An 18418-nucleotide genomic window follows, 5' to 3' on the forward strand; every position below is an offset into this window, starting at 1 on the left:
GGTTTTTTTTTTTTTTTTTTTTGGCATTTTTCCTATAAAATGTTTTATGTTTGGGGGGCCAAACGCAGAAACATATTTTCTGGAAAAATGCTTTTACATGCATGACCAAACACTAAAAATACTTTTCTGGTTTATTTTCTAGAACCCAGACAAACATATGAAAATATTTTACAAGGAAAATATTTTCCTTTTTGTAAAATATTTTCAACTGAAAATATTTTACATGTTACTAAACATAGCCTAAATCATTTGAATTTTGAAGTTTGAAAACTCTGAACCAAATTACTAAACTACTGAAGATTGAAAAGATAAAGTGATAAAGATTAAAAACTAAAGAGATAAAATAAAAGTTGTGCCATGAGATGAGAGTTCAAAGTTGAGATTGAAGAGGTAAAGAGATACTGATAAGATCAAAAGAGATAAAAAAGATAGTAATAAAATTATAGAAGTAGGTGATAGAGTGATGAACTTTAAAAAAAAAAAAAAAAAAATGGAAGAACTTCTACCCTAAGAGTTAAGATTTGTTAGACTAAAAAATTAAAAAGTTATTGAATGATTTACATAAATAATGTTTTATATATATATATATATATATATTCTCTATCTCTTATGTCATATGATGTAATTATTTATTTATTAATTTACCTAAATGGAATATTTTTATTTTATTTTATAATTATAAACTATATTCTTTAATTAATTAATAAACCTATAGTTTAAACCAGTGAACCACAGGCTAAACTAATGAACCCGTAAACTAATTCTTCAACAAAGTTAATCTCCAATACAATTTTAATAACTATGCTCGAAAGGAATAAAAAATTAATATATAGAAAAGAAATTATTCGGTGCCTTGGTTGATCCTTGACGCTTGCCATGACAATTTGGAGGAAAGGATATTCTTTGCACTTTGCAGCTTCCCCGCCAGTCAAAGTGTCAAACACGGGAAATAAATTGTACAAATCAGTAGGATAATTTAAAAATAGAGAAGTGCTGACAAAATATTTTTATAACAAACTATAGATGATAAGATATTATTAACTCTAATTAGAACTTATCACTAAAATTACTATTTTACCCATTAGTAATAGCTAGTAACAACTTGCTAATTAAGTTTTTTCATCAAAATATTTTGAACATAGTATTTCTCTATCAGTAGTCCACCATTAACACCCCACTGATACCACTTGAAGTAATAGTGAAATGCTAATACAATTATTTTGCAGACATATATCTCAATTATTGAATTTTAAAATTACTTAGTACTAAAAATGTATCATTTGATAATACCACGGCAAATTCTTGCTGTAATGATCATTTCACAAGTATAAGTATTTGTGAAGTGTGGGGGGCAAGGGCTGGGGTTCAAGTCTCCAAGAAAAATCTTCACACACATATACACTTAAATTAAGTTAGAGAATTTCTACCTTGTAAAAAAAAAAAAAAAAAAAAAAAAATATATATATATATATATATATATATATAGGGGTGGAGCTACACGTTAGGGTGGAGGGCCAATATTTTTATATTATATAGAAATATTTAATATTTTAATAATTATCCCTCAAAAATAGGACCCCCCATCCCAAATGTTTGAGTTAATCCAATAATGTTCTTTAAAAAAATGTCCAATGGGTCTTAGTAGTTATAGATGATGTTTTGTTTCTCAAATTCATGTTTTGTTGTAAAATTTGTTCTTGTATCTCTTAAAGTTTTGGATCATTCATGTCTTTGAACATTTCATTAATTCAACAGAAATATATTTATTTGCAGACAATTTAGTAACTTATATTGAAAATAAAAATTTTAAGGATTTTACTATAGAAGATAGTGAAAGATGAATTTAATTATATGAAATATTTAATTTTAAGGATTTCACTATAAAAGATACTAAATTCTTGTGTGTATAGATGTATTCATGTATGTGTTTATGTATGTATTTGGAAGTTTGTATTGACTAATAGATTAGAAACACAAACCGGCTCTCCCAAGCAAAAATTTATATATATATTAATATCATTTCACTCACACGGAAAACAACATGACATTAGCACAGAAAAAGATGAGTTATTACTTGGAAAAATGTATCTGGCCAATCGATATGTCCTTACCACAGAAAAAGATGAGTTATTTTACTTGAAAAAGTGTATCTGGCCAATCCATATTTCCTTTACAGGCAACGTCTTTGTTGCTTCTAAGTTCTTAATAAGACCTTTTGGATCTTTGCTTCAATTTTGTGCGTTGAGCCAAAAAACCAGTACAAAATACGTTTGTCCCAGATATTGTCAAGAAGTTTCAGCCTTTGTTGCTTATCAGAAACCTTTTTTAAGATTCTTTATTTGGGGTACATTATTATTATGTGACATAACTGGGAATTTTCGAAACGTGGCTTTCACATAAATATTTAGGAAATGTAAAGTTTAGAGTGAGTTTCCAACATAATTTGATCAAACAAAACCGCGTAGATAGCATTACAGCATTTACCATTATTAAAATGGAGACCAGTAGACCACGTACACGTTTCCATGATATCATGCCACGTACACGTTTCCTTATTGCCGCACGAGATACGATAAATTTCCACGTGCCTAACGTGTCCCATGGCCCCCAACCACCATGTTTTGTACGTAATGTTTGGTGCAAATTTCGTTTTATGCTGTGTATCTAATTCGTTGTTATCAAAAATTAAAAAAAAAAAAATTGTGTATCTTATTCGTTTTGTTCATTTAATACTTGGTAATCTATTTAATATTAAATTTAACAAAATAAAATTTAAACAATGAACTGAAAGAAATTAGCCAGATTTGAAATTGAAAGGACTCTTATTTTGTTTTCTTTCTTGAACACCTTTAGTCACGGGTGAATATAATTCTTTATAGCTCTGTGTCGTTGAATAAAAAAATTTAGGATTTAATACTTACTTATAACAAAAATTAATTAATTCTTTAATCTAATGATAATAAAAAATTATTATAAAGTATAAATGACATAAATTTCAAATACGACTAGGTATCGTATCTAATTAATTTCATTCTATACAATGCTGGGTTGCAATTTTATTGTATTTAGCCTGTTTGAAGTGCGTGAAATTCAGAAATTCATGGATGATAGGTCCCCCATTGTTTGGGTTTTAAAGTAGATTGTGTGGCTTGCTGTGAAATCCACATGTTGTTGATCTTTCAACTTGTTGATTAAATTGTTGTTATCCATAGCTCATTCATTATTGTAACATATTTGTCCAAAAAGAAGGAAAGGATAAAAGTGAAAAGTTAAAAAAACAAAAAAATAAAAGAAGGAAACAAGTGACATGATTGATGGGATAATTTCCATGAGGAACGTAGCCAGCTATGTAAGCTCCTTAATTGATAAAATGGTAAATTTTTTATAATTATATAAGAGATTAGGAGTTTAATCACAACTTATATAAAAAATTGATTGACATCTTAGTCTGATGATAAAGAAGTATCATCAAGAACGGACGTCATAAATTAAAATTCTTTCAAAAAAAATTATTCATTTTGTTCATTTAATACTTGGCAATTTATTTAATATTAAATTTAAGATTACTTTACTTTCTTTAATTGTAGATTTGAAATTCAAAGGACCCATATTTTGTTTTCTTTAGTGAACATAATTTTTCTTTTTTCTTTTTTAGTTTTATAAATTTCAATTAGTTTAATTAATAAAATTTTTTATACCATCGTAAATTATAAATACGATCAGATATTGTATTTAATTAATTTCACTTTATAGAAATTAATACAATGTTAGGTTGCAATTTTGTTGTATTTAGCCTGTTTGAAGTGCGTGAAATTCATGGATGATGAGGTCCCCCATTGTTTGTGGGTCCTTTAAAGTAAGTTGGTGTTATCCATAGCTCATACATGATTGTAAACATGTTTGTCCAAAAGGAAAAAGGAAAAAAGAAAAAATAAAATAAATAAAGAAACAGGTGACATGATTGATGGGATAATTTTCACGAAGAACATGGCCAGCCTATAGTCATCAGTGTAAACTCTTTAATTGACAAATTGGTAAATTACTAAATCTCTTTCTCTTTTCAGATAAAATGAAAATTTTGTTAGGTAGGAAGATATTGAGAGAAATCAATATCATACGTACATTTCCAAAATCAGGTTTTCCCATTTAAATCCTTTAATTTCTTCTAATTTTAATTAAATTTAAGACATAAAATGCTTAAAAAATTTAATACTTTTAATAAATTTTTTTGATATTCCAATTTTTTTTTAGTTGACATAAAATATTTGTGTAAATATAAAAAGTTGTTTATTTTCAATAAAAATTGAATAAATAGCTTTCTTAAATGATTTGGAAACAGTTAATTTATATCATTAATTAAATGGTTGTATCTACCACCATGTTTGACAGATATTTTTGAGATTCATGAATGAATTAAAAATCATCACTTTCTTTTGAGAATTTGAGTTCTTTGCAAATTCTAACTCTATCCTATCAACATCTATATGGAATATAAATACACTTAATTAATGAAGTGAAAATGTTATATATGAAAACTTGTTTTTTCTATATTACTTTTTTGCCCTTTTGATGGCTTTTATATTTAGAATTTCTCTCTCTCTCTCTCTCTCTCTTTCACATTTTCTATCTCTCTCTCTATCTCTCTCTACATTGGATTGAAGGTACTGAAAGATTCAACCTTTCAACTTAATTGCACAGTTGACCAAGTTCTAGTCTTTCTTTTTCAGCCTTGTCTCAGAGCTCTGGTTTTCTAAAGCTATAACTCTGATCTACTTATGTTAAACCCTTCCAAAAATCACAATCCAAAGTTTCTTCCTCTTCATATTCTCTGTGGATCCCCGTCTGGGTTTTACTTTTCAGCCACTTTTAGGCCTTATTTTAGTTCAGCTCTGAGATTCAGATTCCTGATCCAAAATTCTCCTCCACTTTTCCCTTGAAAATTCAGTGTTATTTTGCACAGTCTCTCTGAATCTTCAACTGGGTCTTAATTCTTCACCATCATTTGCTTAAAATTCAGTCTCTTTTTAGTCTTTGAATTTGGCTGTTACAAAAGATGGGTGTTTGTCTTAGCAAAGTCAGAAATTCAGAGCCCAAATACAATGGTTATAGATCAGTAGGTGGTTCTGATATGCACCATCAAAAAAGCCATGAGCCTGTGCCTGAACAATCCAGAACACCAGCACAACAGTCCTACCACATCCCTGAGAAACGCACTGTACCAGCCCAGCCAGCAGTGAAGCCATCTGTCTCAGCTCCAAGCCCAAAACCTGTCCCCAGGCCAGACACAATTCTAGGCAAAGCATATGAGGATGTTAAGCAGCACTATTCATTTGGCAAAGAATTGGGTAGGGGTCAATTTGGGGTCACTTATCTTTGTACTGAGAATTCAACTGGCAAACAGTATGCTTGCAAGTCTATATCTAAGAGGAAGCTTGTTACAAAGAATGACAAGGAGGACATAAAGAGAGAGATTCAGATTATGCAGCATTTGAGTGGTCAGCCAAACATTGTTGAGTTTAAGGGTGCTTATGAGGATAAGCAATCAGTTCATCTTGTTATGGAGTTATGTGCTGGTGGGGAGCTTTTTGATAGGATTATTGCAAAGGGTCATTATAGTGAAAGGGCTGCTGCTTCAATATGCAGGGCAATTGTTAATGTTGTGAATATCTGTCACTTTATGGGTGTGATGCATAGGGACCTCAAGCCTGAGAATTTCTTGTTATCTAGCAAGGATGAGAATGCACTTTTAAAGGCCACAGATTTCGGATTATCGGTTTACATTGAGGAAGGTAACTCTTTTAATTATTGAATTATTTCATTTTGTGGTTCTGAGGTTTAAATTTATTGATTTGAATGAATAATTGGAACGATAATTTGGAGATTTTTATTTATTTATTTTTTCTTCTTTCATGAGAATGATAAAATGGTAGGTGGGATAAATAAGAGATTGAATTATTGAGTATTTTTTTTAAGGAAAAAGTTGCGTATGTTTTTCCATATTAAATATTTTCTTCTGGATACGTGTTGCTTGTAAATTTAAATTATTTATAAGTAGTTTGAAGTCAGCCAAAAGCTTATTCAAAACTATGGAATATTCTTAAGCGTGTTGATTGAGAACTTACCCGGATTGAATATGATATTACAGGAATTTAATAGAATAGTCGGTCGTCTTTCTTCTTTTCCATGAGAGAATAATGTGGAGCTTTTTTAGTTGTCACTTGAGATGATTGGTAGGCCTTTTTTTCAAAACCTAACTTGGGAAAGTTGAAAACATCTTCCATTAATACTGGCATGAAAATGGTCTTTCGGAAAATGGGAATTGAGCCAATTGACTTCCAAATAATAGCTGATTTGTTATTTATGAATTTTATTGTTCATGAGTCTAAACATGCTCACAACTTTCTTAGCAGCCTCCATTCTCTTTTATAAACTAGGTTCAAGTGCAAACTGCACCCCTAATGTTTGAGTGTCTTTGGATTTTACACCCTATAGTTTCAGAATTTAGATTTTACCTCTTGAAGTTATATTCTGTTTGCATCAGTTGACTTATTCATTTTGTTCATTTAATACTTGGCAATTTATTTAATATTAAATTTAAGTAATGAAATGAAAGAAATTAACAAGATTTGAAATTCAAAGGACCCATATTTTGTTTTCTTTAGTGAACATAATTTTTCTTTTTTCTTTTTTAGTTTTATAAATTTCAATTAGTTTAATTAATAAAATTTTTTATACCATCGTAAATTATAAATACGATCAGATATTGTATTTAATTAATTTCACTTTATAGAAATTAATACAATGTTAGGTTGCAATTTTGTTGTATTTAGCCTGTTTGAAGTGCGTGAAATTCATGGATGATGAGGTCCCCCATTGTTTGTGGGTCCTTTAAAGTAAGTTGGTGTTATCCATAGCTCATACATGATTGTAAACATGTTTGTCCAAAAGGAAAAAGGAAAAAAGAAAAAATAAAATAAATAAAGAAACAGGTGACATGATTGATGGGATAATTTTCACGAAGAACATGGCCAGCCTATAGTCATCAGTGTAAACTCTTTAATTGACAAATTGGTAAATTACTAAATCTCTTTCTCTTTTCAGATAAAATGAAAATTTTGTTAGGTAGGAAGATATTGAGAGAAATCAATATCATACGTACATTTCCAAAATCAGGTTTTCCCATTTAAATCCTTTAATTTCTTCTAATTTTAATTAAATTTAAGACATAAAATGCTTAAAAAATTTAATACTTTTAATAAATTTTTTTGATATTCCAATTTTTTTTTAGTTGACATAAAATATTTGTGTAAATATAAAAAGTTGTTTATTTTCAATAAAAATTGAATAAATAGCTTTCTTAAATGATTTGGAAACAGTTAATTTATATCATTAATTAAATGGTTGTATCTACCACCATGTTTGACAGATATTTTTGAGATTCATGAATGAATTAAAAATCATCACTTTCTTTTGAGAATTTGAGTTCTTTGCAAATTCTAACTCTATCCTATCAACATCTATATGGAATATAAATACACTTAATTAATGAAGTGAAAATGTTATATATGAAAACTTGTTTTTTCTATATTACTTTTTTGCCCTTTTGATGGCTTTTATATTTAGAATTTCTCTCTCTCTCTCTCTCTCTCTCTTTCACATTTTCTATCTCTCTCTCTATCTCTCTCTACATTGGATTGAAGGTACTGAAAGATTCAACCTTTCAACTTAATTGCACAGTTGACCAAGTTCTAGTCTTTCTTTTTCAGCCTTGTCTCAGAGCTCTGGTTTTCTAAAGCTATAACTCTGATCTACTTATGTTAAACCCTTCCAAAAATCACAATCCAAAGTTTCTTCCTCTTCATATTCTCTGTGGATCCCCGTCTGGGTTTTACTTTTCAGCCACTTTTAGGCCTTATTTTAGTTCAGCTCTGAGATTCAGATTCCTGATCCAAAATTCTCCTCCACTTTTCCCTTGAAAATTCAGTGTTATTTTGCACAGTCTCTCTGAATCTTCAACTGGGTCTTAATTCTTCACCATCATTTGCTTAAAATTCAGTCTCTTTTTAGTCTTTGAATTTGGCTGTTACAAAAGATGGGTGTTTGTCTTAGCAAAGTCAGAAATTCAGAGCCCAAATACAATGGTTATAGATCAGTAGGTGGTTCTGATATGCACCATCAAAAAAGCCATGAGCCTGTGCCTGAACAATCCAGAACACCAGCACAACAGTCCTACCACATCCCTGAGAAACGCACTGTACCAGCCCAGCCAGCAGTGAAGCCATCTGTCTCAGCTCCAAGCCCAAAACCTGTCCCCAGGCCAGACACAATTCTAGGCAAAGCATATGAGGATGTTAAGCAGCACTATTCATTTGGCAAAGAATTGGGTAGGGGTCAATTTGGGGTCACTTATCTTTGTACTGAGAATTCAACTGGCAAACAGTATGCTTGCAAGTCTATATCTAAGAGGAAGCTTGTTACAAAGAATGACAAGGAGGACATAAAGAGAGAGATTCAGATTATGCAGCATTTGAGTGGTCAGCCAAACATTGTTGAGTTTAAGGGTGCTTATGAGGATAAGCAATCAGTTCATCTTGTTATGGAGTTATGTGCTGGTGGGGAGCTTTTTGATAGGATTATTGCAAAGGGTCATTATAGTGAAAGGGCTGCTGCTTCAATATGCAGGGCAATTGTTAATGTTGTGAATATCTGTCACTTTATGGGTGTGATGCATAGGGACCTCAAGCCTGAGAATTTCTTGTTATCTAGCAAGGATGAGAATGCACTTTTAAAGGCCACAGATTTCGGATTATCGGTTTACATTGAGGAAGGTAACTCTTTTAATTATTGAATTATTTCATTTTGTGGTTCTGAGGTTTAAATTTATTGATTTGAATGAATAATTGGAACGATAATTTGGAGATTTTTATTTATTTATTTTTTCTTCTTTCATGAGAATGATAAAATGGTAGGTGGGATAAATAAGAGATTGAATTATTGAGTATTTTTTTTAAGGAAAAAGTTGCGTATGTTTTTCCATTTTAAATATTTTCTTCTGGATACGTGTTGCTTGTAAATTTAAATTATTTATAAGTAGTTTGAAGTCAGCCAAAAGCTTATTCAAAACTATGGAATATTCTTAAGCGTGTTGATTGAGAACTTACCCGGATTGAATATGATATTACAGGAATTTAATAGAATAGTCGGTCGTCTTTCTTCTTTTCCATGAGAGAATAATGTGGAGCTTTTTTAGTTGTCACTTGAGATGATTGGTAGGTCTTTTTTTCAAAACCTAACTTGGGAAAGTTGAAAACATCTTCCATTAATACTGGCATGAAAATGGTCTTTCGGAAAATGGGAATTGAGCCAATTGACTTCCAAATAATAGCTGATTTGTTATTTATGAATTTTATTGTTCATGAGTCTAAACATGCTCACAACTTTCTTAGCAGCCTCCATTCTCTTTTATAAACTAGGTTCAAGTGCAAACTGCACCCCTAATGTTTGAGTGTCTTTGGATTTTACACCCTATAGTTTCAGAATTTAGATTTTACCTCTTGAAGTTATATTCTGTTTGCATCAGTTGACTCTCCGTCCATATTTTCCATCATTAAGTCCCACGTAAACTTGCTACACGTGTTTTGTTTGTCCAATAAAATAATGTCACGTGGCATACTAATGTGGCATAATGAAAAAGACATGGAATCATTTTATTGGTTGAACTAAACACATGGCAAACTTATGCGACACTTAACAGAAAATATGGACAAAGGGGTTTGTTGATGCAAATGGAATGTAACTTTAGGGAGTAAAATCCAATTTCTGAAACTCAGAGTGTAAATCCGAAGACCCCCAAACTTTACAGGTGTAGTTTGCACTTTAGCCTATAAATTAAGTAGCTACTGGAATATTTCAGGTCAAAGGATGGCTTTTTTACGCAACCCTCTTTAAGGATTTTCTTTCATGTTTTACTTTTGAGTTTATTCTACCTCGTGGTGTTGATCATACCATAAATAGAGTTTGAAGAATGATGACAGTGCATTATGAGATGAGTATATGGTCATTTGCCACTTCCTTATCACACTGCATCTATGGTGCCCCTAGTCTTATTAGAGGTGTTTCACAGTTTATAAAACTAGATTTTAAGAAATTGCCTGAATTTTTAATTCGCCTTTTAGAACCTTCTTTAGTATCATGAAAATACCTCACGATGACATCATAGAAATAAAATGTACCATAGAACTTTTTTACTCGATAGAAAACTGGCCTCCCTATCATTGTTTTTCATATTTCTTATTAAAGAGCACAAATTGTTTGTGTGACCTTTCATGAAGACACTTGCAGTATGCTTTTCAAGTACTGGTCATTAAAAGTTTTAATGAGTTGAGCAAAACTCATCATAATTTATATGCTTATTACTTGTAATGTAGAATAAGGTTTGTTTTGGCTCACTCTTGCCAGGGAAGGTGTACCGAGATATAGTTGGGAGTGCTTACTACGTTGCTCCAGAAGTATTACGGCGCAGATATGGGAAGGAAATAGATATTTGGAGTGCAGGAGTTATCTTGTATATATTACTCAGTGGTGTACCTCCATTTTGGGCTGGTAAAAACACAGCTTTACTTCATGCTCAATTTTGTTACTGTGTACTACAGTAGTTTCTCTTTAGCTTTTTTGGGTGGAAATAGTGATCTGTAATTAATTTATATTGTAGAGACGGAGAAGGGGATATTTGATGCTATATTGAAAGGAGAGATTGACTTTGAAAGTAAACCATGGCCATCTATATCAAGCAGTGCCAAGGACCTTGTCCGGAAGATGCTAACTCAGGACCCAAAGAAAAGGATTACTTCTGCACAGGTTCTAGGTAGGCATCTGTTAGTATGGTTAATTATTATGCCTTAAGATTTCAGCATTTCATGATTAATTTTCTCACGGGTAGTTTGACTCATATGTACACGGTACATAGGCAGGAAAGATCTTCTGCGTTAGGTAATTTACAAGTTCGCTGGGGTCAGCAAGCTAGTTTATCTACATGATATATTTTTAAGTCATGTAAGGATTAAGAGAATTTAGATGCAAGGGCCATGAAGCTTTTAAGAGAAAAGGACCTGCCTGATTTTTATGAAAAGCTCTTTATTTTTTCAAGAATAAAATTAGAATGTCAAGATATGTGTTTAAAACACTTTAAAAATCTACTTTTTGAAATGTTTCCTTATTTGCAAAAACCTGAGTCCTTTGTGACTGAAAGAGATCTGAAAATTACCATTTACCTTCCTCAAAACTTTCAGTTTCATTTTGAATGTGAAAATTATTATTATTATTATTATTTTTTTTTTGGCGAGCACCACTCCTGGTCCTTAAAGTTTGTCCCATTTTCCAATTATGTCCTTAAAGTTTCAAAAGTTGCTATCAAATCCTTAAAACTTTATAAAATGATCCAATTTGATCCTTTAAGCTCATTTCCCAATTTGGTCCCTAGAGTTTCAAAAGTTTGTTAAATAATTGCCCCATTTCTTTTCCTTTTTATATACTTGAATTTTCCCAACAATTTCTCATCAGCTAAACTTGGAATAGATAAGTATTTTGTAAATTCAAGATCAATAAGGGGAAATAGTGTTCCATTATTTTTGTTGCACGACAATCCACAGGGCAATAGTGAGACATTATGGTGGCCGTGTGGCACTTCTAATCCACCTGGATTAGCTACTGTGTAATTTTAGAACCACATAGACCTGTTTTTTAAAGGTGTGTGGAGAAAATTGGATCAATTTGCAAACTTTAAGGATTTCATTACTACTTTTGAAAACTTGAAGGACTAAAATTGGAAATTGGAGTAATTATAAGGACAAAAATTGGTGTTGCACATGTATGAAATATGACACCAACAATGCAACAAGTTCTCCACTTCTTCCTTAAGAAACCAGAATTTAATGTCTCAAGCTCAGTTTTGTTTATGGTTCAAAATGTTTTGTTGGTGATTGGAACATTGGAATTCACAATTTTCACAATGCTTCACCGATAAAGGCTTAAATGATTCTCTAATATGACACTGAATATTTTTAGTCATTCTGTCATAGCAGTTAATGTAAAGTGGCATTCTTTAGTCATTCTGTTGTTATGTTTCTCTAATGAAATTTGAAATTTTATGGCTGATTTAGAGCACCCATGGCTTAGAGAAGATGGAGAAGCGTCAGATAAGCCAATCGACAGTGCTGTTCTTTCCAGGATGAAACAATTTAGGGCAATGAACAAACTTAAGAAACTTGCACTGAAGGTATAGATGGATTTCAATCTTCAATATGATGTTTGATCATGTATATGGATGAAACTGGGAGCTACAAATCTAAAATTGGCAATTGTTTTGGGATGCTCAGTAATTCTTTAGGGTAGTTGTAGACCTGATGTAGATATGGATCTGACTCTGGTTGCCATCTACTAAACTGACTAATTATGCCAATAATTGTAGGTCATTGCTGAAAATCTCTCTGAAGAAGAAATCCAAGGGCTGAAGGCAATGTTTACAAATATTGATACGGATAAAAGTGGCACAATCACCTATGATGAACTTAGGACTGGGTTAGCTCGGCTTGGCTCAAAGCTTTCAGAGGCTGAAGTCCGGCAGCTCATGGAAGCTGTAAGATATTGTACTCTATAATTTTTTCATTCTTTTTTGATTACTCCTTTTGCTTAATTCCAAACTGACATTCTTAATTTGTGTTTAGGCTGATGTAGATGGGAATGGAACAATCGACTACATTGAATTTATCACTGCTACAATGCATAGACACAAGCTAGAAAGAGAAGAACATCTTTATAAGGCTTTTCAATATTTTGATAAGGATAATAGCGGGTAAGTATTTTTTAAATGAAAACAATCCACACCTTGGACAGAATAGTCTTACTACAGTACAGCTGAAGCTTTTCTTCTTTACTACTGTGGCTGATTGACAAAGAATTATTATTTACTATAATGTGCCAGATAAATTCCTGGTATAGAATGTTATTAGAATAGCTGAAACTTATGGTGGGAAAATACAAGTTCAGACTTCAGATATTGTATATGCAAATCAATCAGAGTTATTAGTAAATTCTGAAATATTGGATTTTGATTTGGGCACACTGACTGGGCACCATATTTTAAAAGTTTGGTCATTGTTAATGCATATATGTCAGGGAACTCTCATTAATTAGACAAATATGAACAGGTTCTTCTGCATTCAAATGAAAGATATTGAGGTCTTTTTGGGATTTCATTTGCAGATTTATTACCAGAGATGAACTACAGTCGGCCATGAAAGAATATGGAATGGGTGATGACGAAACAATCAGGGAAATAATATCTGAAGTCGATGCTGATAATGTAAGTTGTTTGGCTTGGCTTTCTTTTGGATGCAAATATATCTTCTGCAGTATCATGCATTAATTTGCTCTTCTACTGGATTTACAGGATGGTAGAATCAACTATGAGGAATTCTGTACAATGATGAGAAGTGGAACCCAACCGCAGGGTAAGCTCTTCTAGATCAACAGCTGTTACTTGCTGCTGATCGCAAGAGGCCCTCCTGAATGTAACATTCTTTGGATTGAGGAGGACCTGGAGCCATCTCAGATAGCGATATCTGCTTTCAGAATACTGCCCATTGAATATAAATATCTTCTTAAGCATGTCAGCCTTCCAATATGAATTTTTTGTTTTTGAAGTGGTGCAAGAGTTGTGAATAACTAATGACCGACCTCCGTATGTTTGTCTGTAATTTATTAAATTTGTTTGAGCAGGTTGACGTTTGGAGGATAGACTGTTTTAAGAGGACGATGTTGTTTTCCTCTGTAGGGTACATGCATAACCACGCTTTTGGACAAGGTTCTGATGAAAAGGATAGTGCTGTAAGAATTTTAAAATCTCGAGTTTGCTTCGCATTCAGTTTCAAATCTGAATATGGACTTTTGTCACTGTTTGTTGACAGATATGATGATTGAAAAGCCTGAATCCTTAAAAATTTAACAAAATGAGTGCTCTAAAAGCCATCTTTATGTGATTACTATTCCTAGAGTGAAATCTATCTGCGGCTGAGTGGTACTTATGAGCAGATACAAGTTTATAACTGTCAAAAGCCATCGTTCTAGATATCTGGTAGTACATATTAGAGTGGTGTCACCAGTCAATGACCGTTAAATTATCAATTAATTAGATTGTGCTGCTGGATCACCATGTGGTGAGGTTTTCATAACAAACCATGTTTGGCAAGACATAATAATTAATAACTTCTCTTAAGGAACCTGCTAATGGTCATGAAATGTTAATTTTTAAAGGTAATATAAAACTTGGGAGGGTGGGGAGAGGGGTGAGATACTACATAGAAATCATGTTCAGTACCACATCAATGTTTTTGCTTTGGCTTGATTGGTCTGTGATTAAGTTCTATACGTCGGAGGTGCAATGTTGCCTGCAGCTAACACTAGATAAATATTGTGCATTTGGTTTTTATCTAGTAGATGGATGGTGCCAAGAGCCTTGTAGCTCAATTGGCACTTTCGAGTATTTCCAATGAAGCCATCTAAGATGGGAGGTTGCCAAGAGTCTTACAGCACAATTGACATCTCCGGGTATTTTTAATGAAGACATTTAGGGTTCAAATTTCTCCAACCCAACTTTTAATGTATCAAAAAAAGAAAAAGAAAGAAAAAAAAAAGAGAAGAAGACATGGGTGTGACTCATTTTGGCAAGCACATTAGCAAACTTAGACCATTATGCATTGAGCAGTGACTATAAGTTTGTGATTTATTCAAATGCAAGGCTGTATGAAGCCATAACTGAGAAGGAAAAAGAAAAAAATTAAGAGAATTTCGCTCTGTCTCCTTGCTCTTTTAGAGATCCCCGTAGAGGATCATTGTACATAGAGATGGAAATTTATTGTATTGATAGAGATTTTCAGGCATGACATTTCATCTCAAAATGGCACCCATCATTTGCCTGAAAAGAAAAATTATACAAATATCAAAGGATCACAAAACTGATGGAATAGCCAAAAACAATATCCTCTCCATGCAATGCAGCTCATATAAACAGCCTACAAAAGATAAAGCTTGACGTTTATAAAGCTTGATGTTTCCAAATCCAAAACCATTAAAAGAAAATAAAAATGAATAGGTAGGTCCATTTGGATACTATCACTGCTTCAAACAAAAGCATCTTACACCATCAAAATTGAGAAGCAAGGTAATAATAAGAAACATAAGGAAAATGGAGAACGTAATGGAAAGACATTGTAAATTTAAGAAATCGCCAAAAAGTAAAATTTAAGAAAAGTTTTAGGAACAACCATCAATTGATAATACACAAACCAAATGGGGAAGTTGCACCAGAATGAGATTAATCATTATATTATGATTGCAGAAGCACAAAAAACAAAAAGACCCAGATACACCATACATGTAGAGTCTGCCCATAAAAGTGAATATATGAATGACTTAGGACAAAACCAAATCGATGCAACAAGAAAATTAAAGAATAAAGAAATAAATTATAGATAACCTAGTAGTCAACACCCAAAACAAAGTTCATTAATCAATCAAACTATAAACTCTCTCCATAGGAATACAATACTATGCTAATATAGACTATGACTTTATCCTAATTCAAGCTGATTCAGAAAACCCTAATTCTAATTAACTTGGGAAATCCCAATTATCAAATTACAAAAATAACCTTGATTTTAGGGAAAAAAAAAAAATTTAGCTAATAAGATATGAAATAAAAATCTAATTGGCCAATAAAAATACAAATGATTTTTAAAATTAAATAGAACTAATTAAACTAAAATTTTATTCATGCTTCCCTCTTCATGAATCACAGTTGATATAAAAGAAACTGCAACACTATTCTCAAGAATCAAGAGAATCAAAATCTCAAGCACCTGCTTCAGAAGACCTGATCTGCTGCTGCAACTCTTCATCAGCATTCCTCAGAAATTGATCCCAACCACTTCCAGGGGCAGTGTCCAAGTAATCATAAGGCACAGCAGTCTTCAAACCTGGCCTAACACCACACTGGCTCTCCACAATTCTAAAGTCCACATTATTGCCTTCTTTCCTAGTATTCTGCTCTAATTCCTCCCAATTAAACAACAACGGCAATGTAAATGCACCCCAAGGGTTGAAATCTAAAACCTTAATCCGTTCGTCCTTTGTAACATAAACATCAAATGTGTAATTCTCTGATTCAAATTTCAGCCTTATATTATCCTCAAAAAATTGCAGGATCAACATCTCAAGAATATCTTTCTTCTCAAGGAGTACAGGATAAAACGTAGTGACCTCTCGCTGGGAAATTCCAACTAGGTTTTGACCCCTTACAAAACAACGAAATTCCATCTCTGGACTCAAAGAAGGGTACCACTTCCGGAGTGCAAGGAAGAAACTCGGTGGTCTCGACGAGGACTTATCACTGCATGAATCATATGCATGACATAAATCATGGATCAATGAATCAGATGATCGTAGCAAGAGTGCAATCTCACTGAATGAAGTGCAACGGAGACTCCCGGTTGTGCTAATCCAAGCAGAGTCTTTTGGTGCACTCCAATTCATCTTAGGGAAGACTGCACTGCCAAGGGACTCAATTGATTCCTTAATCTTCAATTCAAGTTCGGGGAAAGAAGGGGGTGGTGAAGGTTGTTCAGACTCATCTTCAGATCCTTCTAATACTTGATAGTCTTCTTCCTCGTCAGGGTTATGAATTCTATTGGGTAAGGCATCATCATTTGAGATGGAAACAGGTAAAAGGAAGGGGCCAGAATCATCAAGAAGGTATTGGATAAACGATTCAGGAAGTTCATGGATTTGGGTTTTAATGGATACAGACTTAAATTTCGGGTACCACTCTTGAATTTGGCATCGATTCACTTCTTCTTCCTTCATTTTGTAAATTAAGTATATAATAAAGAAGTTGAGCTTCCTTTCTTCCCGCTGTCAATTAGAACTGCAATCTGTTACAAGAAAGCCATACACAGATGATAAGTAACTAGCTACCATTGATCTGACAAACTGTCAGTTCTATCTAATCAACTAAAAGGAAAACAATTTCATGTCACTCACAATGGTGCAAGATTTAAGTTTAGAAGTACAAATATTGCAGAACAGGATAATACTACAACACAGCAAAAGTATTCCAGAATTTCAATATATCATACAAACACTTGCAAGATGATAATATTCACAAGCTCCTTCCTCACTAAATCTTGATCAAAATGATAAGTGTCCAATCTCAATATCCCACAGAGGACTCCTAGTCTGCTTACCTTCCCACTGCCCATGGCTATAAAGACCGACTACAACAAGCTCGCGACTCTAACTATACCTTTGTTGCCTCACACCCCCAATATCTCTAAATTTTCCTTGGCCTTAAAAACATCTCTTAAATTCGCCATACAAATGGTTATTCGACACAACATATGTTGTCAGTTGGAGCGGTTGTTCTAAAACAAGAGGTCAGTTGTGAATCAATGTACTACAAGATATTTATTTGTTTGAATCATTGTGAAAACATATTTGGCCTAAAAATATTGTGCACACCGCAAATTTAAAATTTAGAAGCATACCACAAAATTTTCTACAAATGGGTACAACATATAACATAAGAAAAACATATTTAAGAAGCACCCCAACTAATATAAACCAAGACTTTTTTTTTTGAAATTAACACTTTTATGGAAAGCTATTAACCGAATTAAAATAAAATGGTTGATATTCTATGAATGAATAAAATATATATATATATATATTACCTGTATGTTGAATTTGGAGCCTCCTTGTCGTTGGAAGTTGTTGAAGGCTTGAAGCTCTGATTGTCTGCTCATCAATCAATGAAATTTGAGAAGAAAGAAGAAAGAAGAAGGTTTGGGTTATTGGGTTGTCGGTTCAACCCGCAGATTGCTCCTCAAATGAAATTGCTATACAAGATCTCAAAACGACGCTGTTTATACCAAAAAAAAAAAAAAAAAAAAAAAATTTTGAGTGTAGACGAGAAAAAGATCAATGAAAGGCCCATTTTTATTATTGGGTCTTTCCCAGGCCATTTGTTCTAAATAGTAGTTGTCGCAGAAGTGTAGTCAAAGGAGGCCCAAGCGCATTTGGGCTTTTAGTATCCTTTTAACTTCACACAACTTTTAATCCATAAGGGTTTCTTTTTTTTTTTAAATAATATTGGCTGGGAGTGGGGGGATTTCAACTTTAAATGTTTTTATTAAAAGCACAAGTCACTCGATAGATGTTTTTTATTTTGATAATTCAATAGTTAAAATAATAAGGGGGGATTTGAATTCCAGTTCTTATTTAAAAGAAAGAAAATAAGTCACGTTCAGTTTGTTTTGAAGTAAAATATTTTCAAGTATTTGGTATGATAAATAAATTGTTTTAAGAA

General features: G+C 32.5%; 2 protein-coding genes across 4 annotated transcripts; one reads left to right on the forward strand and one right to left on the reverse strand.

The window, feature by feature from the left end:
* Positions 1–4609: 4609 nt before the first annotated feature.
* LOC111998297 (calcium-dependent protein kinase 2) lies at positions 4610–13950 on the forward strand. Of its 2 annotated transcripts, none has more exons than XM_065779532.1 (8): positions 4610–5789; positions 10459–10602; positions 10712–10864; positions 12159–12274; positions 12467–12634; positions 12723–12850; positions 13261–13360; positions 13448–13950. In XM_065779532.1, exons 1-8 carry the CDS (start codon positions 5054–5056, stop codon positions 13520–13522), a joined length of 1620 nt encoding a protein of 539 aa, XP_065635604.1. In that variant the 5' UTR covers positions 4610–5053; the 3' UTR covers positions 13523–13950. The 2 variants fall into 2 exon arrangements, with proteins under 2 accessions (XP_065635604.1, XP_023886194.1); XM_024030426.2 differs by lacking the exon at positions 4610–5789 and adding an exon at positions 7650–8828.
* An 811-nt stretch (positions 13951–14761) lies between these two features.
* On the reverse strand, positions 14762–17959 carry LOC111998389 (uncharacterized). 2 transcript variants are annotated; one of them, XM_024030765.2, is made up of 3 exons: positions 17784–17959; positions 15915–16985; positions 14762–14971 (listed from the first exon to the last, which is right to left on the reverse strand). In XM_024030765.2, the coding sequence occupies exons 2-3, from the start codon at positions 16915–16917 to the stop codon at positions 14964–14966; spliced, it is 1011 nt and encodes a 336-aa protein (XP_023886533.1). In that variant the 5' UTR covers positions 16918–16985; positions 17784–17959; the 3' UTR covers positions 14762–14963. The 2 variants fall into 2 exon arrangements, with proteins under 2 accessions (XP_023886533.1, XP_023886347.1); XM_024030579.2 differs by lacking the exon at positions 14762–14971 and adding an exon at positions 14994–15068.
* Between the last annotated feature and the right edge of the window lie 459 nt (positions 17960–18418).

This window comes from Quercus suber, unplaced genomic scaffold (assembly GCF_002906115.3).
Source record: "Quercus suber isolate HL8 unplaced genomic scaffold, Cork oak 2.0 scaffold_211, whole genome shotgun sequence".
Taxonomy (NCBI): domain Eukaryota; kingdom Viridiplantae; phylum Streptophyta; class Magnoliopsida; order Fagales; family Fagaceae; genus Quercus; species Quercus suber.